General features: G+C 40.6%; 1 protein-coding gene across 14 annotated transcripts in view; it reads right to left on the reverse strand.

Moving 5' to 3' along the window:
* LOC140728571 (receptor-type tyrosine-protein phosphatase mu-like) overlaps positions 1-26,468 on the reverse strand; it is a 994,862-nt gene that overhangs the window by 162,858 nt on the left and 805,536 nt on the right. For 11 of the 14 annotated variants that reach the window (XM_073047511.1, XM_073047608.1, XM_073047590.1 and 8 more), the window contains 2 exons: positions 7,270-7,421; positions 6,756-6,833 (listed from right to left, as the gene is read on the reverse strand). In XM_073047511.1, coding sequence (XP_072903612.1) covers positions 6,756-6,833; positions 7,270-7,421 — 230 coding nt within the window. The remainder of the gene's footprint in view (positions 1-6,755; positions 6,834-7,269; positions 7,422-26,468) is intronic. The other 3 variants (XM_073047621.1, XM_073047615.1, XM_073047599.1) reach the window with 1 other exon arrangement.

Raw genomic sequence — 26,468 nt, forward strand, 5'->3', positions numbered from 1 at the left:
AAGGATTAAGTCAAGTCAAGTCAAGTCGCTTTTATTGTCATTTTGATCATAACTGCTGGTACAGTACATAGTAAAAATGAGATAACGCTTTTCAGGACCATGGTGTTACATGACACAGTACAAAAACTAGACTGAACTATGTAAAGAAAACAACACGGAGAAAGCTACACTAGTCTACAGACCTACACAGGACTGCATAAAGTGCACTAAAACAATGCAGGCATTACAATAAATAATAAACAGGACAGTAGGGCAAGGTGTCAGTCCAGGCTCTGGGTATTGATGAGTCTGATAGCTTGGGGGAAGAATCTATTACATAGTCTGGTCGTGAGAGCCCGAATGCTTTGGTGCCTTTTCCCAGACGGCAGGAGGGAGAAGAGATTGTATGAGGGGTGCATGGGGTTCTTCAGAATGCTGTTTCCTTTGCGGATGCAGCGTGTAGTGTAAATGTCCGTGATGGCAGGAAGAGAGACCCCAATGATCTTCTCAGCTGACCTCACTATCCGCTGCAGGGTCTTGCGATCCAAGATGGTGCAATTTCCAAACCAGGCAGCTCCATATAGTTTAAGTTCTTGGAAATGTATCCAGAGTACTGGACTATTGACCAAAGCCATGTTGGGATCTCATTATGTAAACTTGAGAAATTAAATTCAGTTAATTAAATAATCTGGAATTTAAAAAGTACCAGTAATGATGACAACAAAATTCTCAGAATACAGTCGGCCCTCCTTATCTGCGGGAGATTGGTTCCAGGACCACCTGCGGATACCAAACTTCACGGATGCTCAAGTCCCTTATTTAACATGTGGTGGTCTTTAGGACCCAGCGGAACCCTGGACTTTATTTAACATGTCTCTGTGTGGTGGACATTAGGACCTGGCGGCGCTGTTCTGAATCCGCAGTGTTTCTGTTCACGAAAGTAATCAAGATCATGATTGAAAATAAGGTGGAAGTAATAAAGCAATCAGAAAGAGGTGAAACGCCATCGGTCATTGGAAAAGCGTTAGGCTACAGTCAGTCAACAATCAGAACAACTTTAATGGAGAATGTGAAAGGCCCTGCCCCGATGAAAGCTACAATTATTACTAAGCAACGCAGTGGTTAAATTATTGAAATACGGTATGTATGTTTCTTAAGTGTTTTATATGCATAGAAAGGTAAAATATGTACTATATACTAAGAAAAATGTTTGACTGACACTAAATAATACCGGATGTACCTGTCCCGACTTCAAGTCCGACTTAAAGACGGACTCAGGAATGGAACTCATTCATAACCTGGGGACTGCCTGTACTTTTAAGTCATTTCTAGATTACTTATAATATCTAATACAATGTAAATAGTTGTTATACTGTATTGTTTAGGGAATAATGACAAGAAAATATAGTCTGTATATGCTCAAGCAATGAGTGCTGGAGAGAGAACTTACGGGTTTTCCCGATCAGCGGTTGGTTGAATCTGCGGATAAGGAGGGCAGACTGTAATTACAAAATCCTGCTCATTTGCTCCGTCTCAGGGCAATAGTGGATGGGTTTGACATGTGGCCTTGCCAGCAATGTTCATAGCCAATTAAAGAACTAAACAGAAGTTAGGACAGTCCAAAGACAATAAAGGGTAAAGGAGAGTAAATGAGAAAGCAGTCACCTATCAGCACCATGCTCGGGTTGTAAAGGAGAGTAAATGAGAAAGCAGTCACCTATCAGCACCATGCTCGGGTTGTAAAGGAGAGTAAATGAGAAAGCAGTCACCTATCAGCACCATGCTCGGGTTGTAAAGGAGAGTAAATGAGAAAGCAGTCACCTATCAGCACCATGTTCGGGTTATAAAGTACCACTGAGTGTAGAAAGAAAAGTTCCAATGAGGAGCAACGACAGGACAGGAGGACCCAGTTTTCATATGGGCCGCAAAGTGAAATGAAATCAAGTAGCCAACTGCAGATCTGTTATTAAAGGTCACAAGGTGGGGGAAGAGGGGACAGAATGTTTTGAAAACAAGTACGAATGACAAGCAAGCAATAAGAAACATAATGTATTGCATTTCCAATCAAGAAATATTGATATATTAATGTTGTGTTTTCCAACCTACTGGTGTATTAGCAACAAGGCATGTTGTAAAACTCCACGGTTGACTTGGTTTACTGATATGAAATCTACATTCTTAAGGATTAACATATCAGGATGTGACAATCTCTATGCTGTTGGGACTAGGAAGGATGACGCAATTTGCTTCCTGTGCTGTGTTTATAAGTGCAGGTGTAGAGGTTGACATTCTGGAATTAATTTCTTGTTACCGTGAGAACAGACAAAAATAATGCCACACATTTAATATACTGGCTCCAAATGGAATAGAACATTCCAAGGTACTTCACAGAGGAGCAAATATAGAAGTATTGTCATTAAACTTAAGGAACTGGTATTACTAAAGGCTGAATTTGATGGCAGCGCTTTAGTTGATAGGTAATTCAGCTTTCAGTCATTCTGGAAGCAGAGTAGGGCAGCTTGCCTCACAATGATAGAGGCACGGGTTCAATCATGACCTTGGAGGCAGCATGTGCAGAGTCTGCATATTCTCCCGGTACCTTCATGCACTCCAGTTTCCTCCCACACCCCAGAGACAGGCATTTGCTGGGTTAATTGACCTCTGTGAAATGTCCTTGGCGTGTAGGTGAATGGTAGAATCTGAGGAGAATTGATGGGGATGTGGGGAAAATTAAAATGGGATTAATGATTAATGTAGGATTAGCGTAGAGAAGTAGCTGATGATTGCCGTGGACTCAGTGAGCAGAAGGGCCTGTTTCTGTGCTTCTTGGCTCCGCGACTCATGAAGACGAGCAACCAAACAGAGACCACCAACCAAAGGTGACTGGTGGACTGTAAGGGTATAATTTATATGCAAATATTTTGCACTCCTTGCATGTTTCTGAGATTTTCACTGCAAGAAGTTGCTGCAGTATGTTTCATCGGCTCTTCGAATGGACTGCTTACTGAGTAAATGGACTTTGACTGCTGCACAGTAACTGCTTTGAGCGACCCAGAACTGATCGTAAATCCTCTGATTCAGTAATGTGACTTAAAGCATAGTGCTGCAAGTGAAAAGAGAGCTGGGATCCAAAGGAAGAGAAAATTACACTCCTCAAAAATTATTTTCAGATCCAAAATTTTAAATTGTATCTCTTGTTGTTACATGATTTTTCGCTTATTCTGTGTCGGTAATGTGCCATAGAATGCTTTGATCTATTGCATGCAACACAAATCCAAAATTCACACATCAGAAATCATGTGAATAAAAAGATACAAGCCTTTTGTTCAGGGTCACTGGACTGAAAGACTCCTTTAGTAAAAGAGGTTCATTCTAATTATACTTAAGCCACCATGACAAATGATGAGGATGCACTCCCACTGTGTTCCTAGCAGACTAGGTCCAATACATAGGCAGTATCTGATACTAAAATTAACCTCAGTGACAATAAGACAGTAAAGACTAAAGTTATCATATAAGGTTGCTGTTATCTTAGGCAACTGTCTTCTCCCCTACAAGTTAACTGAAGGCAACAGGATTGGGTTTGCTGTAATGCTCCTAACCTTCTAATTTCTTGTCAATATTCTGGATTTTAAAAACCTGCAATTAAAGAGCACGGTGTCTAAGAATCCAGAATGGAAACAAATCACCTAGATTGGTATTCCAGAGCCAAGGCTTCAAATTCCACCACATCAGCTGGGGGCTTAAACTGAGATAAATACAAAGCATTTGAGAGTAATGCAAGTAGACACTTGACAAGACCCTTGAACAAATAAGAAAACCAGGCACTATCTGTGAATCTGTATCCCAGTATGAAGTGTAAGGTGTTGCATTTACTAAAGGATGGGAAAAAAGGGGAAGGGAAGAATTTTAAGAAACAGATTGGTACTTTGGCTCATTGCTACCCTTATTATAGTAAATACATGGAAAATTTGGTCCATGGAAGCGGAAAGGGTGAGCAGTATCAAGTTTATGGGTGTTTATGGGTCTATCCTGGTCCCAACATATTGATGCAATTACAAAGAAGGCATGACAGTAGTTATACAACTGGACAGCAAAGACTAACATGGAGACCATTTTCACTTCCCGCATCACTGTCTGGTACAGAGGACCACTGTGCAGGATTGGAAAAACCCTGCAGAAAGTTGTAAACATAGCCAGCTCCATCATGGGCACTAGTCTCCCCAGCATCCAGGACACTTCCAAAAGAGTGGCAACCATCATTAAGAACCCCCATCACTCAGGACATTACCACCATCTCTTCTCATTACCACCATCAGACACACACTCAACATTTCAGGAACAGCTTCTTCCCCTCTGCCATGAGATTTCTGATTAGACAATGAACCCATGAACACTTCCTCAGTAGTTTTTGCTTTCTTCTCTTTTTGCACTTCTTATTTAATTTATTTTTTATATACTTATTGTAATTTATTCTTGTATTACTATGTATTGGAATGTATGCTGTCTAAGTAACAAATTTCATGACGCATGCCAGTGATATTAAACCTGATTTGGATTCTAATTCCTTTACTATTTGTTCATTGATATTTATGCCTTGCCATTACTGCACCTGGATGCATGTGATAGTAGATGAAAACAGCATCACTGTTCTGAAGGCACTTATACTAATGGACAGATTGTCAGCATGGAACAAAACACGGCTTAAAGAGTGTTATTCTAAACAGGATGATGTGGCACACTGCATTATGCACAAGGAGGAAGAAATACAGAGAACTGGAGGGTTTCAATTGTGCATGCAGTGAAATCAAAACAAGTCTTTGTGCCGCTTGTAAAATCAAAACAGGTTTGTATCCAGGAGACAATCTTTTGTTGCTAATGGATGCATCAAGGAGAAGCAAATGGTAGTAAAATCAGCACATAAAATATGTCAACATCTTTTGGAATTACTGTCTACAATTTAAGGCCATCAGTCAGAAATATAAATATTTCTATATACTCTCTTAACTAATATTTCCATTGGCATTTCCACCAAAATGGATTTGAATAGATTAATTATTTCTTATTTATTGCAAAGTAACTGAATGACCTGAAATTTTCAACTGACAGAGGGTTAGAGTTCATTGGGAAGGTATTGGCCTTGAGGAAAATGACTGATTGCCACAATGCAAAATGAGGAGAGATGCTGGATTGCTGATGAACTGCTGTTACCCATCTCAGAGAAAGTCCAAATCTATCCCAAGAAACTTCTGTCTACATTTTATTCGTATTTTTTTTTAAATTTAAGAGATACAGTGAGGAACAGGCCTTTCCAGCCAAACAAGCTCATGGCCCAGCGACCCACCTATTTAACCCTAGCCTAATTACAGGACAATTTAAAATGACCAAATAACCTACAAATCCATATGTACTTGGACTGCAGAGGAAACTGGAGTACCTGCAGAAAACCCAGGTGATTACAGGGAGAGCATATAAACTCCTTAGAGCCGGCCCTGGAACTGAACTTTCAGCTCTGGAACACCCCGAGCTGTATTAGTGTTGCATCTACTGCTGTGCTCCTGTGGCACCCCAAATGGCTCAAGCCCATCCAACCAACACCATCAGTCCCTGCTCCATTCCCTCTGAGCTCATCTCAGCCAGTGAGGTGGTCAGTGCATGGTATTTCACCCCAGAGTCCCGTGGGGACGGGGAAGATATAAAATCAGCCAACGTCCTGCTCCTGACTTCTATCAGTTTCCCTGGTGGAAGATGTGGACAGCAGGTGAGGATAAGATTTAGCTCACCTGTGAGGATCTCAGGAGATTGTATCAGAAGGCTATTCAATCAATGCTCACACAACAAAGAACACTGAACACATTCACACGTGAACAATGGTCACTTGACTGAAGCACCGTAAAGCTGTGCCTTGGAGGAGAGAAAGCTTAGTAGAGTTTTAAAACTAACACCACAACCTCTTCTTTCATTTGAGCCATTGGATGCTAAGTGCTCCACTTTCAACAGCGTTAATACACTCTGAAACTATACAATCCTGGGCTGCACTCATTACATTCTGAGGGAAAGAGGAAAATCGTCTCTTAAAAGGATAAGGATCATTACCCCAGGACGTTGTGGAAGATGCCCTCACAAATAAGACAGGTTATTAGTCTGCATGTGACATTGACAACTAGATAAGGTCAGCCATGATAGTGCATGGCAAGTCGGGATTGAGAAGGTGTATGACATTCTCCTGCTTTTACTTTTTTATCTTTATCTGGGAACATTGGAGATTTTTGTTTTGCAACTGTAGCTGTGAAATTAATCAATGACAAATTTGTTTTAGAAAGTGTCCAGAAATGAAATATATTAGGATTCACAAATGGAAAATATTAGGCATAGTAGCAAGATGCAATTGATTCTTCCAACCAGAATACCAATCAGCATTGGTAACATGGTTGCTTGTGGGACATCTAATCAGATACTGTTTTGGTTTGTGGATTACACCTCAGCTTTAGCAGTGACAATTTCCACAAAAACCAACAAGGGGACCAAAACTTGGCTGCAAGTTTGTGGGAAAGATACGAGTGACACTTCACTTGTTTTAGTCCCTCTTCACTGGGAACATTTAACTTGCATTGGATGAACTTAATAATTGTTGCAAGAGAAATTGTTCTTTAAATAACAGTGGAACAGAATATGAAATCCCTACAAAGATCTGACTGAAAATTTAAACATCAATGACAAAAACTGAGGGAAGTTCACAAAAGTGCACACTTTATAACAGCAAACAACTCAGCTACCTGGATAGTAAGAATTCTGTATTCCTGGGCTCTTCAGTGTATTTGTCTTCACAGTAAATGAAGATGGTGAGGACACGGCTGAAGGAAAATGCAAAAGCAATTTATAAAGATTGGGAGCAACCTCAAATAAAGTTATAACAAGCGCCAAACATAAAGCTTACATCAATTTAAATAACCTTACATCAACAAAAATGAGAAAATCTGCAGATGCAGATCAATCTCATTTTTAAAACTTTCTCTGCATTCTTAACAACTCCCTCCAAGTGCACTACTCACCTACCTACACACTCGGGAAAATCTACAGCAGCCAAATATTCAAACTATCCATGCCTCTTTGGGACATAGGAGGGAACTTGAGCACCCAGAGTTGTCACAAGAAGATCATGCTAACAGCAAACAGCACTATAGGAAATTAAGACTGAATCTGTGTCTCCAGTTCTGCTGCAAGACAGCAGCTACATGAGTGTGTCACTGCGCATTCCTAATGAAGGAATGGAATATCTTCTTAACTCACCTCTTCCATTCAGATTATGTGTATCCATAAAGGAGAAAGCCTCATCACAATTAGTTCCTTGCTCAGTAAAGCTCTTGTCCATTGAATTTACCATCACAGTCATCTCTTGCCGGGTACTGCTCAACGTATCCTTTCGCTTCTTTGCTAGTTTTCTTGAAATATTAAGAGAGAATAAAAAAACATTAATTTTTCATGCATCATAAAAATTAATTTGTATTATAAGTTGAAGATATCTGAATGACCAACCTATGGTGTAAATTACCAAAGAAGCTTTGTACATTTGCTTAATCCCAAAAATAACTGTAATTTTACTGGATTAAAAAAAAACTCTGTACTAATGATACATGTTTTGAAATACTTCACTGTAAAAAAATAACAGGGAATAATCTTTATAACTCCATGCATCCTAGTTATATGATCAGCAAAAGAATAGGGCAAATGTGCATTCACGTCCATTTCTGTTAAAAACTGTTTCTACAAACTACTAATAACTCCAGTCACTTTGGACAGGATAAAAATGGAGCATTACCAATGATCACACTCATATTACATCCAAACATTTGATATCAGCAATTAAAAAATTGATCCTTGGATCCAAAATGACTATTAGTTAGGATGTCAAAAATTTGGTAAATTCATCAAATGGTTTGTTATTCTCACATGGAACCTTGCCTGCCATCCATGCAGATCATTTCATTACAACAGTACATTGAAAAAGTACAAGGGAAAACAACAATGGTGTTGCAGTTACAGAGAAATTTGTAGTGTGTGTAGAGAATAAGGTGCAAGGGCACGACAAGATACTGTAGGTTATGAGATCAAAAGTGGATCTTATTGTACAAAGGGACCATTCAATAATCTTAAATAACTTGAAGATCTTGATATTGGAAGACTAGTCATAATGTGAAGGGCTACGCATTCCACTTTGACCAGCAATTTCACATTGGTGTTGAACATCATAAATGGCTCTGATGAGATATAAAGAGAAAATGTTTCACTGGAAGGAATAACAGAAACAGACCTTTGGCCCATCCAGTCGTGGCAAATGATTAATATGCCTTGTCCCAATAACCTGTACCCAGACCATAAGCCCTTCATGTCCCTCCCATCCATGTACCTATCCAAATTTCTCTTAAATGTTGAAATTGAACCTGAATCCACCACCTGTGCTGGCAGCTTGTTCCACACTCTCACCACCCTCTGAGGGAAGAAAGTTCCCCATCATTTTCCTCTTAAATAGTTCACTTTTCACCCTTAACACATGACCTTTAGATCTAGTCTTACCCATTTGCAGAGGTAAAAGCATTTAGTCTATCTATATCCCTCATAATTTTGTATAACTCTGTCAAATCTGCCCTCATTCTCCTGCATTCTAGGGAATACATTCCTAACCTATTCAACCTTTCCTTATAACTCAGGTCTTTAAGTCCTGGCAACATCCTTGTAAATTTTCTCTGCACTCTTTCAATCTTATTGATACCTTTTTTGTAGAAAGATGATCAGAAATCCACATGATACTCCAAATTAGGCCACACCAATGCCAAATACAACATCAACTTAAAATTCCAACTGATGATAACAGGAAATCCAAACTTTGTACTCTCAAAATTTCACTTTTGAGGGCCTCTCAATAACCAAGCGTAGCTTTCCCTGAAAACAACCTGTCCCATTCCACACTTTCCAGATCCTTTGATTTATGAAAACAAGTGGGCCAAAAGTGGACTTTATGACCCTGTCTACCAGTGATGCACCTTTCAAGGAATTATGAATCTGTATTCTCAGATGCCTCTGTTCCACCACACTCCTCAGTGCCCTACAGCTCACCATACAATTCCTACCCTGGTTTGTCCTCCTACCTACAGTGTAACACCTCACACATGTCTGCATTAAATTCCATCTGCCATTGTTCTGCCCAATTTTTCAAGCTGGTCCAGATTTTGTTGAAAGCTTCCTTAGCCTTCTTCACTGTCTACTATGCCCTTAACCTTGGTGTCATCTGCAAATTTTCTGACCCAGCTTACTACATTATCATCCAGATCATTGATATAGATGACAACAACAATGGACCCAGCACCAAACCCTGTGGTACACCACTAGTTACAGGCCTTCAGTCAGAGAGGCACCCATCTATTACCACTCTCTGGCTTCTCCCATGTCTAATCCAGTTTACTCCTCATCCTGAATGTCAAGCAACTGAACCTTCTTGACCAACCTCCCATGCAGGATCTTCACAAAGGACTTTCTAAATTCCATGTAGACCACACCCACTGCTTCGTCTTCATCCACTTTCCTGGTAACTTCCTCGTAAAGTTCTGTAAGATTGGTTGACATGAACTACTGATCACAAAGCTATGCTGACTATCCCATATCAGTCCCTTTCTATCCAAATATTTATACACAGGCAGTCCCCGGGTATGAGTTCTGTTCCTGAGTCTGTCTTTAAGTCAGATTTGTACGTAAGTTGGAACAAGTACATCCGGTATTATTTAGCGACAGTTAGTCAAACGTTTGTCTTAATATATAGTATATATATTTTACCTTTCTATGCATATTTAAAACACTTAAGAAATGTATGTATTTCAATAATTAAACCACTGCGTTGCTTAGTAATAATTGTAGCTTTCATCGGGGCAGGGCCTTTCACATGCTCCATTATTTTCACTTTATCTGTTATCCTTTAAAATTGTTCCGATCATTGACTGACTGTAGCCTAATGATTTTCCAATGACCTATGGTGTTTCACCTCTTTCCAAACGCTTTATTATTTCCACTTTATTTTCAATCGCGATCACTTCCCGTCAATAGAACAGAAACACTGCAGGCGGCAGGTCCAAGCTTTGCCGGTTCCCGAGGTCCGCTGGGTCCTAAGGACCACCGCACTGAGACAGGTTAAATGGGACAAGTGGGGGCTGTGCTGGGTTTGTGTATTTGATCATCCACAATTTTCCGTGTGGGAATTTAAACTGGAGATGGCAGTGTTTTTTTCACGAGGTCGAGTTGCGAGCTCGACATCAACCCAGCACGGATGGTACGGGAGTCACTGGATTGATATCAACCCGGCACGGGAGCGGTCTGTCACTGGATTGAACTCGGAAACCACCATTCTCGAGTCTGGTGCTGATCTCACTGCGCCACTAGCCGACCGGAATGGGGGGAGGGGGGGTGGTGGGGTCAGGGTAAATCTTACTAAGAAAAATTTAAGCCAAATACAAAGTTAAACACTCAACACAGTGTCAACGGCAATGACCTAAAATGGCAGACGGCGTCATGATCTGACTTAAAATGGTGGACGGCGTTCTCCTTCCTCGGTTTGTTAAGTACGAGTTGTCCGTAAGTCGGACGTTCGTAATTTGGGGACTACCTATATCTGTTCCCTTAGAAGTCATTGCAATAACTTACCCACTTCTGATGTCAAGCTCACTAGCCTGTAATTTCCTGGCTTATTCTAGTGCCTTTCTTAAACAATGGAATAACATTGGCTATTCTCTAGTCTCCTGGCATCTCACCCATGGCTAAGGATGTTTTAAATATCTCTGCTAGGGCTCCTGCAATTTCTACACTAGCCTCCCACAGGGTCTGAGGGAACTCCTCGTCAGGCTCTGGGGATCTATCTAACCTAATTTGCCTCAGGACAGCAAATATATCCTCCTCTGTAATGTCTAAACGGTCCATGACCTCACTGCTATTTTGCCTCAGTTCCATAGACTAAGTGTTCATCTCCTGAGTAAATACAGATTCAAATATTCCATTTAAGATCTCCCCCATCTCTTTCAGCACCATGCATAGATGATAACTCTATCTTTAAGAGGACCTACTTTGTCCCTTGCAATGGTTTTGCTCTTCATATATTTCTCAATGCCCTTGGGAGTCTTCTTTGCCCTGTCTGTTAGAGCAACTTCATGTCTTCTTTTAGCTCTCCTGATTTCTTTCTTAAGTGTTATCTTGCATTTCTTATACTCAAGTACCTCATTTGTTCCTTCTTGCCTATACCTGCTATAGTGTGTACCCCCTTCTTCTTCCTAACCAGAGCCTCAATACCTCTCTAAAACCAAGGTTCCCAAAAACCTGTTATTCCTGCCTTTTATGATGAAAGGAAATACAAACTTTGTACTCTCAAAGTTTCCTTTTTGAAGGCCACTCAATAAGCAAACATAGCTTTGCCTGAAAACAACCTGTCCCATTCCACACTTTCCAGATCCTTTCTGATACAATCAAAATCGAACCTTCTCTAATTTAGAATCTCAATCCCCAGAGCAAACCTATTCTTCTCCATAATTCTATTGAAAGTAATGTTATTATTAGATGTAAAGTATCCCCCTACACAAACCTCTGTCACCTGCCCTGTCTCATTCCCTAATAGGAAATCAAGAAACATAGAAAACCCACAGCACAATGCAGGCCCTTTGGCCCACAAAGCTGTGCCAAACATGTACTTACTTCAGAAATTACCTGGGGTTATCCAGAGCCCTCTATTTTTCTAAGCTCCATCTACCTATCCAGGAGTCTCTTAAAAGACCCTATCGTATCCACCTCCACCACCTTCACCGGCAGTCCATTCCACCCACTCACCACTCTCTGTGTAAAAAACTTAGCCCTGACATCTCCTCTGTACTTACTTCCAAGCACCTTAAAACTGTGGCTGCTCATGATAGCCATTTCAGCCCTGGGAAAAAGCCTCTGACTATCCCCACAATCAATGCCTCTCATCATCTTATACACCTCTATCAGGTCACCTCTCATCCTCCTTCACTCCAAGGAGAAAAGGCCAAGTTCACTCAACCTATTCTCGTAAGGCATGCTCCCAAATCCAGGCAACATAATTGTAAATCTCCTCTGCATCCTTTCTACACTTTCGACATCCTTCCTATAGTAAGGTGACAAGAATTGAGCACAGTACTCCAAGTGGGGTCTGACCAGGGTCTTATATAGCTGTAGCATTACCTCTCGGCTCTTGAACTCAATCCCACAATTGATGAAGGCCACTGCGATGTATGCCTTCTTAACCACAGAGTCAACCTGCGCAGCACCTTTGAGTGTCCTATGGACTTGGACCCCAAGATCCCTCTGATCCTCAACACTGCCAAGAGTCTTACCATTAATACTATATTCTGCCATCATATTTGACCTACCAAAATGAACCACCCCACACTTATCTGGGTTAAACTCCATCTGCCACTTCTCAGCCCAGTTTTGCATCCTATCGATGTCCCGCTGTAACTTCTGACAGCCCTTCACACTATCCACAACATCCCCAACATTTGTATCATCAGCAAATTTACTAACCCATCCCTCCACTTCCTCATCCAGGTCATTTATAAAAATCACGAAGAGTAGGGGTCCCAAAACAGATCCCTGAGGCACACCACTGGTCACTGACCTCCATGAAGAATATGACCCGTCTACAACCACTCTTTGCCTTCTGTGGGCAAGCTATTTCTGGATCTAGTATCATACTGCCTCTTGTTGGGGCTCTACGTATCAATTAAGGAAACTTTTCTGAACACATTTGACAAACTCTATCCCATCCAGCCTTTTTATAGCATGGGAGACCCAATCAATATGTGTAAAGTTAAAATCACGTACTGTCAGTTGCAACCTTACATTCCTTGCAACAGTCTGCAATCTATCTACAAACTTTCTCCTCTAGATCCCACTGACTATTGGACAGTCTGTAATATAATTACATTAATGTGATCATCACTTTCTTTCCACCAGAATAGCCTCAGTAGACAAACTCACTTGTCATGTCTATGTATTACCATGACATTTCCTCTGACTTGTGATGCCACCCATCCGCTTTCCTTTAATCTCCCCTGCCCTATCGCACCTAAATTGAAGGAATGCTGAAACGTTGTGCTTCCACTACACCCCCTCCTGCAATCAAGTCTCACTAATGGCTACAGTGCCATAATTCCACATGCTGATCCATGCCCTAAGCTTATCCGCCTTTCCTACAATACTTGCATTGAAATATACACAACTCATAACATTAGTCCCACCATGCTTAACCTTCTGATTTCTGATTTCTGATTTTGTTTGTAGGCTTAACCACATTGTTCCCCACAACCATTCCACTATGTGCTCTGGCAATCTGGTTCATATTTCCCTGCACTCTAGTTTAACCCTCCCCTCACCTCCCATACTCTAGTACTAGCAAACCTTCCCATATGGATATTAGTCCCCCTTCAGTTCAGGTGCAAACTGCCCGCCTGTACAGGTCCCACCTTCACTGGCTAAAGCCCGGTGATCCAAAAATCAGAAGCCCTTCCTCCTGCACCATCTCCTTGGTCTCATGTTTAACTGTATTACCTTCCTATTTCTGGCCTCACTAGCACGTGGCACAGGTAACAATCCTGAGATCACAAACCTAGTGGTCCTGTCCTTTTTACTTAAACGCCTAACTCCTGAACTTACTTCACAGTACTTTATCATCCTTCGTACCCATGTCATTAGTACTGACACGGACTATGATCTCTGGCTGTTCACTCTTCCAGTAAAGAATACTGTGGACGTCTCTGATCCTGGCACCCAGGAGGCAACGTATCATCCAGGAATGTCTTTCTCATCCATAGAACTTCCTTTCAGTTCCCCTAACCATTGAATCCCCTAACACTACAGTTTACCTCTTCCTTCCCTTATACTTCTGAGCTACAGAGCCAGAACCAGTGCCAGAGACCTGGCTGCTGTGGCTTTCCTCTGCTAGGTCATATGTGATTCCCCCTGCCTCCCAACAGTATCCAAAGTGGTATACCTGTTGTGAGAGGAACAGCCACAGGGGTACTCTGCATGGCTGCCTATCCCCTTTCCTCTCCTGAAGGTGACCCAGTTAGCTGTGTCCTGCACCCTGGGTGTATTACTTCCCTGTGTATCCTGACCTCAACCCATCAGCCTCCTGAATGATCCGATGTTCATCCAATTCCAGCAAATCCTCAGCACTCCATTGGAAGCTGCAGTGGATGCACTTCTTGCAGGTGTAGTTGTCACGGACACTGGAGGTCTTCCTGCCTTCCGTGGCTGCTCCAAAAAGTTGGTAATCACAAGCAACAATACTAAAATGAGATCAAGAGATCTTTTTCATAAAGAATTTGGTTATACTGTGGACAGCTTTTCAACTTCCACAAACTGACGAAGGCCAGCTACATTAATTGTCAGCAGACCTTCAAATTCTACTCATTCACAGGTGTCTGCATGTGTGCAGTTTTGTTTCTTAGCAAACGCTTGTCTTCAAGTCAACATGGTGTTCTATAGGCATCTCATTTACTGCCTAGAAAAATGATGAAAACTGACTTCTACCCAAATCCACTCCAGTTTCTCCTACATTAGCTAACAGGCCACAATGTGGTTAGATGACCTAATTAGCAAATATAAACTCTTTGTCAACAATATGAAGACAAAAATCAAATCCCAGTTAACAGAATAAATCTTTAATTCTATTTACAAAGTTGTTAAGAAATTATTAATTCCAGTGGCATAACTACTGTATTTTCATTAAAATTCACCTGGCTCACCAATGTCCTTTAGGAATAAAAATCTGTTGGCTAAGTACAAAAGTACCACCTGCATCATGTTACAACTGTACAAAATGTTTGTGGAACCACACTTGGAATATTGTGTACCGGTCTAGTTGCTAGCTAAAGGTAGGATGTCTTTAAGCTGGAAATGATTGCAGCAAGTATGGTACCAGGTCTGGGGAACTTGAATTATAAGGAGAGATTGGAAATGAGAGGGTTCACTTTCCCTAGACCAGAGGAAACTGAGGTGTGACCATATAGAGATATATAAAATCACATGAGGATAGATAAAGTGAATGGTCTTTTTCCCAGGATAGGGCAGTCTAAACCTCGAGGGAATTGATTTGAAGTGAGAGGAAATTGAGAAAGGACCTGAGAGGCTTGCTTCCCCACACACAAGGTATTGGATCTGTGGGATGAGCTGGCAGAAGAAATGGTAAAGGCAAGTACAATTATGATTTTTAAAAGACATTTAGACAGGCACATGGTTAGGGAAGTTTTGGAAAGATAATGGTCAAACATAGGCAAATGGGATTAGATCAAGTGGGCAACTTGGTCAGCATGATTGAGTTGGGCTAAAGTAACTACTTCCATGCTGTATAATTTAATGATTCCCATCCAGTTCGATCAAAATGTCAGACGCCCAATGTCGTGGACTCGTTACTGCCTTCAAGAATAAAATCAGCAGGCCCTCCAAGATAGAAAATTCCAAAGGTACACCACCTCCTGAATGAGAAAATGCCCCCTTTTCTCATCCTAAACACGTAAACAAAAGCTTTCCACTGTATCCTGGTAGATGTTACAGTAACAAATGAATAATAATAATAATTGTGCCTGCACACAAGTCACTGAAGGCAAATGTGTAGGTGTTGGAAGCTGTTAGGAAGGCAAATGGTATTGTAGTATTTATTATCAGGGGCCTTGATTACAGGAGAAATGAAGAAGCTTGTGAGACCACATTTGGCACATTAGGTACAGCTTTGGTCTCCATACAGATTATAGGCTGTAGGAGAGGGAGGAATGTAATAAAGGCTCACTAAACTAGTTATAGGGATGGTGTATTTTTTAAATAACAGGAAATTGAGTAGACTGTGACTGTATTTTTTAGAGTTTAGAAGAATTAGTGGTTATATCAATAATGTATACAAAATTCTTTAAGAGTTTGACAGGGTAGATACAAGAATAATAATTTCCTCAGCTAAAGAGGTAGGGCCAAGGGGCACAGTTTCAGAGGAGGGTGTAGACTGTCATTCAGTCATATCATCCCACATGTAAGTATGTTGAGGAAGATGAGAAAAAAACAGAATGCAGAGCTTGGGAACCATAGAACATTAGCATTACGCAATCTCTATTACTTTACAATACTCTTCTGGTTGGCATACCAAAATGGATGACCTGACACATATCCAAATTATTTGCCATTTTTCATGTTCTTGTCCAATCATTCAACCTGTCCATATCTTCCTGAAATTTCTTTACAACCTCCTGCATTTTCACTTTATGTTGCCAGTAAATCTGGATACGTGCCATTGGTTTTCTGATCCAAACTGTTGACATAGATTGTGAATAGCTGTGGGCTAAGCTGTATATGGCAACCTATTACACACAGTTTGCCAACTTGAGAAGGAACTGAGATTGGGGCAAATTTCAATATGACTGGGTGAAATAATTTTCCTCAAGGGCAGCAAAGATAAAAGTCATAAAATCAAACAGGGCTGTAGCTGTTGAAGAAAGAGGGCATATCATCCCTTTGACAAAGGAATTCATGAAGCACAATTGTGACCTTGCCAAAGGGCACTTACATCCTGGGAGTAAGTTAAAGAGAACAAGCTGCACTCTTAAAGCATTGTCTAACAAATCAGTTTAGTGATCCACAAATTAATTCCAATATCAGCAGTCATCTTGATGCATGTTTTACAAAGCTTTAGTAGCCAGCTTGCCTGCAACAAGTATTGCTCTGCACTGATTCCCCTTTGTAGAATATTAAATGAAGAATTTTATATAAAATCTATATTAAAAAAAGATTTACAGCATTTTTTTCTAACAGTCTATTTGTAAACCCAAAGAATCCTTTCAGAAATAAAAGTCATTTTGAATCACTGATTGAACAAAAATGACAACTTGCTGAATAGTTACCCAAGCCTTTAAATAATTTCCTTGTATTAAATCTATTCTGCATATTCCATCATAAATTAGTTTCACTGCAACTGAGTGGTTTGGGTGATAATTTGTCATATCTTAATAGTAAATGATTTGGAGGGAGCCAGAGCTGAATAATAACATTTTGTAATCTTCAGGATTCATTTAAAAATTGCAATTCCCAATAACTGCTTTGCTATAATAGTTTGGACTGACAAGAATAGGTTAAACTTGCTGATATCTTGATTTAAATCAATTCTAATTTTTGAGGGAATGCAACTGAAGTGCTCTTGATTCATGATTGAAATTTTCCTCGTACAGCAGGCTTTTCAGAATTTCCATGATTGATTTTCCTGACTTTTTATAATATAAATACCCCAGCTCATTCACAATTCATATGGAACAGAAACAAACAGATAAAGATATGTGCACTCATACATTTATATGGGCAGGGTACAACCCAGACACAGTACAGACCTCAAGGACATACTCAGTTCTCCAAGCCCAAATTCACAGATTCTGTATATCCATGCACCTATCCAAATTCAAACCACTCCCAAACCCACAATCAAATATGTCCTTACGCACCAACACAATGGCACTGGCATATAACCCATTTTCTTTCACAAATCTACACACAAAAATACATTTATGCCATGACACAAGCTGACCCACCTCAAAAACATACTCAGACACCAACACAAAATGAAGCAAGCACCCATACATTAAATCAACTGTGTCTCCAGCTACAGCCTTACACAGAGACTGACACTTATACATATTTCCTCAGTCTAAATGAATGCAACTACTCAAACCCAAACACTCACACATACCTACTGTATCTATCAATGGTTGTGAAGTACTTCAGATTGTCCAGAGGTTAGATAAAGCACTAAACAGACAGAATTAATTCTCTTTTTTTCTTATTCTCTGACTTTTTCAATCATGGTACAACTTGTTTTAACCACAATGCTCAAAACTTCCCTGATGTTTCTCATCCCTCTTGGTCTGAAATGAAATTATCAACAGCATAGGCCAGAAACTGCCAATTAGAAACATAACTTGACACCCCTCAGAAATACCAATGGCAAGAAGGGCTGTCTTCCTGGCTCCTGACAACCGCTTTGGTTTCCTCAAAATATGGGATGAAACTCTACTATCTAGAACATATATGTCAAACTCAAGGCCCGCGGGCCAAATCCGGCCCGCGGTGGAATTATCTTTGGCCCGCGAGATAATATCTAATTACTATTAAAGCTGGCCCCAGTAATCGAAGCGCCTATGGCGTATGATATGGCTAATGCTGAGTTTATTCAGGTACCGGGTTTTCAGGGTTTTTAGTGTTTATTCGGCAGTCTTGCTCGGCAGTCTTCTTCATAAGAAACGGAATTTGTAAAGTGAAACACATTGTAGTTATAGCAGAGACTGAGACACATGAGAGCAGGCTGAAAAAACGGAGGCAACGAAAGCTGCGTTCGCACGCGTCCGACTGATCCGGCCCGCATGAAGCTGCATTTTGCTCAATCCGGCCCGTGACCTAAAATGAGTTTGACACCCCTGTTCTAGAAGGACAAGCAGATTAGAACATACACCCCTCTTGAGAAAGTCTCTTCAAGTCATATGCCATCCTGATTTTGAAACATTTTGGTCCTCCTTCATCATTATTGGGCAAATTTAACTTCTGTCAAATCACCAAAATGCAGCTACTGGTCATCATCACACAGTTCTTTGTGTGATCTTACTGTACATACAATGTCTCCAGATTTCCTACATTATAGCAATGACTATATTTTCAAAAAATAATTTGTTCAAGTACTTGAAGACACCTTGAGAAGGATGGTAATGGTGCCATGTAAATCCATGTCTGTGTTCTGGTTCCTCGAACTCCCTATCTGGGAAAATCACGGGAGCATCTTCACTAAACTCAAAGTTATACTATTCTCAATGTCATTCTACTCTGGCAATGGCCAATACCTGAGGACATCCTTTTAATGTGAGTGAAGGAAAGTTCAGGGGTATCTATTTTACTCAGAGCCTGGAACGCACTGTTGGGGTGATGGTTGAGGCTGATGCAAATGGAACATTTAAAAGACTCTTAAAGAGGCACATAGATGAAAGAAAAATGGAGGGCAGTGGACTATGTAGGATCATGGATAGGTTTATATAGGTTGGTATTCTGGCCTGAAGGAACCATAATGTGCTCTACTGTTCTATGTTCTATACCAAGAGTAGTGATCAAATACAAGCTGGAGAAATAAATGACAGAAATTTCCAACAAGGCTTCCATACAGACCTCTTGCATTGCTTTTCATTTTCTTGCATGAGAGACCTCCAGAAATTTATGTGCGTTCTCCCTGGGCTGAAATATATAATTACACATAGAGGCTAACCAAACTGGAGCTGTATCTTTGGATAAAGATTAGGGTGGAACCGAGGTGTATGATGTAACTTGGGGGGAGCAATGTTATCAGAATCTGGATGGTATGACCATCTTAGTGAGTGGAGACCATGCCATTCCATTCTCTGGGGAAACTGACAAGGCTTTAGAGGGCAGGAATGGAGTCCTTGTAGGTGGTGTTTCTGAAAGCTGCCTGGTTATGTTTCTGAGTCAGGATGTTGATAACATTTTTCAGAAAGTGAATAAGTCAAGAATTCAATGAACTGCTGGAAATGCTGGAAATGATGGTCTAAAATGGCGATAGAGTGGAATTGGAACTGGTTTGTTATTGTCACACGTATTGAGATAAAGTGAAAAGCTTGCCTTGCATACTGTTCATTCAACTCAAATCATTACTAAGTGTATTGAGGTCGTACAAGGTAAAAACAATAACCGAGTGCAGAATAAAGTGCAACAGTTACTAAGAAAGTGCAGTGCAGGTAGACAATAAGGTGCACAATAATAAGGAGGTAGTTTTGTGAAGTCAAGGGTCCATCTTATTTTACAGAAGCAAAAACCTTCACCTCATTTAAAAAGGACCTGGATGACCCCTGAAAGTGAATAATCCTCGAGATAACAGACCAAGAGGTGCGATTAACCTTGCCCATGTTCAGCCAGCACGATGCACCATAATTTTCTACACAGTTTTCTGTTCTAATTCTGTCTATTCAGTCTTTCTAGATCTCTGAGTCATGAGGTTTCTTTCTTTATTTTCCCCAGAACATTGTGTTTTAATGACAATCATGAAGGCAAAATCTTCATGTTCTGCTTTACATTGTCCTTTTCTGACATTTCAGAATATCCAGCACAAAACCTTTTAGATACTCAACCAAGAAAAGATATCCAACTGTACAAAACCATGGATGAAATATTCATTCTCAACTCTACACTTCTGTAGGCCTGCATAAATTATGACAATAATGGATGGTTTTTCGTAGTTAATTCTATAGCACTGGAGCACTAAAGCATATTTATTTATTTAAATAGAATTTGCATTCAATATGGTACATAATTTCTTTTAGCAAAAGCTGTCATCCAAAGTAAAAAAAAGCACAACAGGAAGCTAACAAATTAAGCAATGTATAATTTATGTGTAAGCAAAGTAGCTTTTAATGCTTTAGTTCATGCTGCCTTTAGTGTATATTACAGCACCCATGGCAGCAATAACCATACTTACCTCTTTAAGTTAAATGAAGAATTAATATTCTGGACTCGATGAAAAGATGAGAAATGCTGATGCAATTATTTAATTCCAAATAAAAGCAAACAATTAAGTAGGAAATTTTTAAGATATTTTGGTGTGTGAGGATTTTATGCAACACAATTTTGAATTTTACTTTTAATGCAGAAAACTAGCTTCTTGTGTCAAACTAATGGTTTGGAAAACATATTTCCTGCTCCTTGGCAGATGTGAAAAGATGTCCCAGCATGCAAGAGTTCTGGACCATTGATCTAGACTCAAGTGTCTGAAATCTACCATGGCAACTGGGGAATTAAAACTTAGAAAATTAAATAAATGTAGAGCACAGTATTAGACCTCAGCCCACCAGGTACATGCTGATCATTTTGCTCTCTACACTATAAGACCGTAAAACCATAAGATATAGGAGAAGAATTAGGACATTGGGCCCATTGTGTCTTCTCCACCATTTTATCATGGTTGATCCATTTCCCTCTCAGCCCCAATCTTCTGCCTTCTCCCCTTATCCCTATATGCCCTGATTAATCACGAGTCTGTCAACCTCCGTCTTAAATATACCCAATGATTCGGGCTCCATCCAAATATACCCAATGATTTATGGCATTGTATTCCACAGATTCACCACTCTCTGGCAGAAGAAATCCCTCCTCATTTCCTCTCTAAATGGACATCTCTCTATTCTGAGGCTGCATCTCTGGTCTTAAGAGTCTCTCACCATAGGAAACACCCTCTTCACATCCACTCTATTGAGGCCTTTCAACATCCACGAGGTTTCAATGAGATTCCCCTCCGTCTTCTGAATGCTAGTGAGTACAGGCCAAGAGCCATCAACCATTCCTCAAATAAAAAGCCTTTCAATCCCAGAATCATTTTCATGAACCTTCTTTGCACCTTCTCCAAAGTCAACACATCACTTTTTAGATAATGGGCACAAAAGTGCTCACAAAGCTCCAAGTGAGGCCTCGCCCGTGACTTATAAAGCCTGAACATGACATCCTTGTCTAATATTCTAGTCCTCTCAAAATTAACACTAACGTTGCATTTACCTTCCTCACCACTGACTGAACCTACAAACGAACCTCCTGCATGAGTACTCCCAAGTTCCCTCGCACCTCAGATTTTTAAATTTTTTCTCCGTTTAGAATATAGTGTATGCTTTTACTTCTACCAAAGTACACAACTATACAAATCTATCCGCCACTTCTTTGCCTATTCTCCTAATCTAAGTCCTTCTGTAGTCTTGCTGCTTCTTCAACACTACCTGCCCCTCTACCTTGTAATTAGCCCTCAACAATTAAATGATTTCCATATTGACCATGTCCTAACCTCTTCCATGGCCATACTATAGATCAGGGAAACATGAGGAAATCTGCAGATGCTGGAAATTCAAGCAACACACACAAAATGCTAGTGAAACGCAGCAGGCCAGGCAACAGCTATAGGGAGAAGCGCTGTCAACGTTTCGGGCCAAGACCCTTCGCCCTGATGAAGGGTCTCGGCCCGAAACGTCGACAGCGCTTCTCCCTATAGATGCTGCCTGGCCTGCTGCGTTCCATCAGCATTTTGTGTGTGTTGCTATAGATCAGGGAGTTGTGGTCACTATCTCTGATATACTGAGCCATGGTGAGGTCTGCTACCTAACCAACCTGGTTAATTGCCAAATACTAGATGTAGTATAGCCTCTTCCCTAGTCGTTATGTCCAGAAACTCTATTAGGAATCCTCCTAGACACACAGAACAAATAAATGTTCCGTTGATTTTTGTCTTACTTTCTCAATCTCAAAGGAAAATGAGGTTTTAGAATTGATTCTGTTTAACGATTTTTTTCTTCCTCTACTTGGAATCTCTCCTCCCTTATAGAACCATAGAACCATAGAACATTACAGTACAGAAACAGGCCTTTTGGCCCTCTTGGCTGTGCCGAACAATTTTTCTGCCAAGTCCCACCGACCTGCACCTGGACCATATCCCTCCATACATCTCTGATCCATGTACCTGTCCAAGTTTTTCTTAAATGTTAAAAGTGAGCCCGCATTTACAACTTCATCTGGCAGCTCATCCCACACTCCCACCACTCTCTGTGTGAAGAAGCCCCCCCAATGTTCTCTTTAAACTTTTCCCCCTTCACCCTTAACCCATGTCCTCTGGGTTTTTTTTTCTCCCCTAGCCTCAGTGGAAAAAGCCTGCTTGCATTCACCCTATCTATACCCATCATAATTTTATATACCTCCATCAAGTTATTCAACCTTTCTCTGTAACTCAGTTTCTCAAGTCCCGGCAACATCCTTATAAACCTTCTCTGCACTCTTTCAACCTTATTAATATCCTTCCTGTAATTCGGTGACCAAAACTGCACACAATACTCCGAATTCGGCCTCACCAATGCCTTACACAACCTCACCCTGACATTCCAACTCTTATACAGTTGGCCCTCTTTATCTGTGGGGGATTGTTTCCGAGACCTCCCATGGCTACCAAAAAACGTGGATGCTCAAGTCCCTTATTTAACCTGTCTCAGTGCGGCAGTCTTTAGGACCCAGCAGAACCCCGGACTTTATTTAACCTGTCTCAGTGTGGTGGATATTGGGACCCGGTGTTGCAGCTCTGAATCCGCAGTGTTTCTGTTCACGAAAATAATCACGATCATCATTGAAAATAAGGTGGAAGTAATAAAACGATCGGAAAGAGGTGAAACACCATCGGTCATTGGAAAAATGTTCGGCTACAGCTGGTCAACGATCAGAACCATTTTAATAGAGCATGTGAAAGGCCCTGCCCCAATGAAAGCTACAATTATTACTGAGCAACACAGTGGTTAAATTATTGAAATACTGTATGTATGTTTCTTAAGTGTTTTATATGCATAGAAAGGTAAAATATGTACTATATACTAAGAAAAACGCTTGACTAACTGATGCTAAATAATACCAGAAGTACCTGCTCCGACTTTAAAATCCGACTTAAAGACGGACTCAGGAATGGAACTCATTCATAACTCGGGGACTACCTGTCCTTTTGAGTCATTTCTAGATTACTTATAATACCTAATACAATGTAAATACTATGTAAATAGTTGTTATACTGTATTGTTTAGGGAATGTTACGAATGTGCCACAACTCTGAGGGGCTGAAGGGTACAAAATCGCCCCCTCCTTCTTGAGAATCGCAAGATCGCTATTAATTTGGGTCTGGGACCCAGGAAATGAGAGAGAATCCTCAAGGTTTTGGAATGTGTCCTGGCCTCAGCAAGACAAAGCCACTGATAACGGCCATTGTCTCTTGGAGCCGGAATTGTGTATTGAGTACTGTACTATTCATTGAAGCCCTCAGGGGATGACCAGAGTGGGCTGGTTGAGGGATTGCATCATCCCAACCTGATTGACATCTGAGACCCCGTGAGTAAGGATAAAAGAGGGTCTGGTGAACAACCCCTTCAGACGCACCAGGAGAAACGCTAGAAATCCCGTGACAGCGTTTAATAGCGACAGCCGGTGGGGCTCGCGTGCATCCTTTTCCCTTGCCTGGGAATTGGTGGGCTCGCCACAGAAGGACGGCTTTAGCTAAAGGAGAGGCCACAAGTGACCGGCCACACCAACAGAACTCTCGAAGGATCGAAATCATAAAAGGAAAAGCCGGCAAGTTTCTAAAAATCTCTCTCTTGACTCCAACCAAAGGCTGCAGCCTGCATGAACTGAGTGACTTTTATATTTCCATCGGACAATACATTATCCCCTAGACAACAATAGAGCTTATTTCTTATTGATTATTATTATACCTGCACTTTTAGATTTAGTATTGACAACGTATATTATCTGTATGTTTGCATTGATATTATTTTTGTGTATTTTTACTAATAAATACTGTTAAAAATAGTACCATCAGACTTCAATGGACCTCTCTATCTTTGCTGGTAAGTGACCCAGTTACGGGGTTCGTAACAGGAATAATGACAAAAAAAAAGTCTGTACATGCTCAAACAACGAGTACTGGAGAGAGAATTTCCGGGTTTTCCCGATCCGTTTTTGGTTGAATCCGTGGATAAGGAGGGCCGACTGTACTCAATACTTTGATTTATAAAGGCCAATGTACCAAAAACTCTCTTTACTACCCTATCTACCTGTGACGCCACTTTTAGGGAATTTTGTATCTGTATTCCTAGATCCCTCTGTTCTGCTGCACTCCTCAGTGCCCTACCATTTACCTTGTATGTTCTACCTTGGTTTTTCCTTCCAAAGTGCAATACCTCACACTTGTCTGTATTAAACTCTATCTGCCATTTTCAGCCCATTTTTCCAGCTGGTCCAGATCCCTCTGCAAGCTTTGAAAACCTTCCTCACTGTCCACTACACCTCCAATCTTTGTATCATCAGCAAATTTGCTGATCCAATTTACCACATCATCATCCAGATCATTGATATAGATGACAAATAACAATGGACCCAGCACTGATCCCTGTGGCACACCACTAGTCACAGGACTCCACTCAGAGAAGCAATCCACCACTACCACTCTCTGACTTCTCCCATTGAGCCAAAGTCTAAACCAATTTACTACCTCCCATGTATACCTAGCGACTGAATCTTCTTAACTAACCTCTCATGCGGGACCTTGTCAAAGGCCTTACTGAAGTCCATGTAGACAACATCCACTGCCTTCCCTTCATCCACTTTCCTTGTAACCGCCTCGACAAACTCTAATAGATTTGTTAAACACGCACAAATCCCTGTTGACTCTCCCTAATAAGTCCCTGTCTATCTACCGTAGATTCCGGATTTTAAGCCGCTACTTTTTTCCCACATTTTGAACAGCTTTGAACTTTGCGGCCTTTAAAACGGAGCGGCTAATACATGATTTTTTTCATGCCGCCTCGTAAACATTTTGCCTCATAACAGTAGACCAATAAAATTGAAGAGTAGTTCACAGAGGTCCAATGAAATTGTACGATAAATCAAGCGCACTTTCACAATTAAATTATTGTAAATCAGTCATTTGTACTCACCCTCATCAACATGGAAAACACTCGAAGAAAAGCATTGTGCTGCCTTTATGGCAGTTATTTAGTTTATAATATTTTCGCTTAGTAATTCATTTTCTAGTTAAAGTTAGAAGAGTTTTAACTATATTTGTTTTCTGTACTACATCGCGGGATGCTATGACGTCACACCCGGTTTCGTCTTGTGGGAAAAATGCCGTTTGCGATAAAACGGGACGGAGGGAGGGAGCGCATTACGCGAGCGGCTTTGGATCTGAGCGAACGCTGCTTTTAAGTTAAAGGCGATCAATAACTTTTCCTGGTAGGCTGCAGTATATATATTTTTTACCAGTCGTTAGGAGATATTGGAATGTTGTTCAGTAAAGAAGTATACGCAACGTATATTTAAAAGTAGCCGCGTTACGGGCACGGTTCGAAAAAAAGCATTTGCAATATGTATTTGTTTTTGTTACCATATGGATTTAATTAAAAGTTAAAAAATCCTCACGTGTAATATCTTTCTGTGTAAATATCTCATATTACAACGTGGGACACCTGCGGCCAAAAATCCGGTGCGGCCTAAAATCCGGTGCAGCCTGTACAATTAAAAAATTGATTTTATTTCTAAAATTAGAGCCAGCGGCTTTTAATCAGGTGCGCTCTGTAGTCCGGAATCTACGGTAAATACTTGTAGATCCTATCTCTTAGTACTCTTTCCAATAATTTACCTACTACTGACATCAAACTTACTAGCCTATAATTTCCTGGATTTCTTTTAGAGCCTTTTTAAACAACGGAACAACATGAGCTATTCTCCAAACCTCTAGCACCTTACCCGTAGATACCGACATTTTAAATATATCTGCCAGGGCCCCTGCAATTTCAACACTAGTCTCCTTCAAGGTCCGAGGGAATATCCTGTCAGGTCCTGGGGATTTA

This window comes from Hemitrygon akajei, chromosome 1 (genome assembly GCF_048418815.1).
Source record: "Hemitrygon akajei chromosome 1, sHemAka1.3, whole genome shotgun sequence".
In the NCBI taxonomy this organism is placed as follows: Eukaryota; Metazoa; Chordata; class Chondrichthyes; order Myliobatiformes; family Dasyatidae; genus Hemitrygon; species Hemitrygon akajei.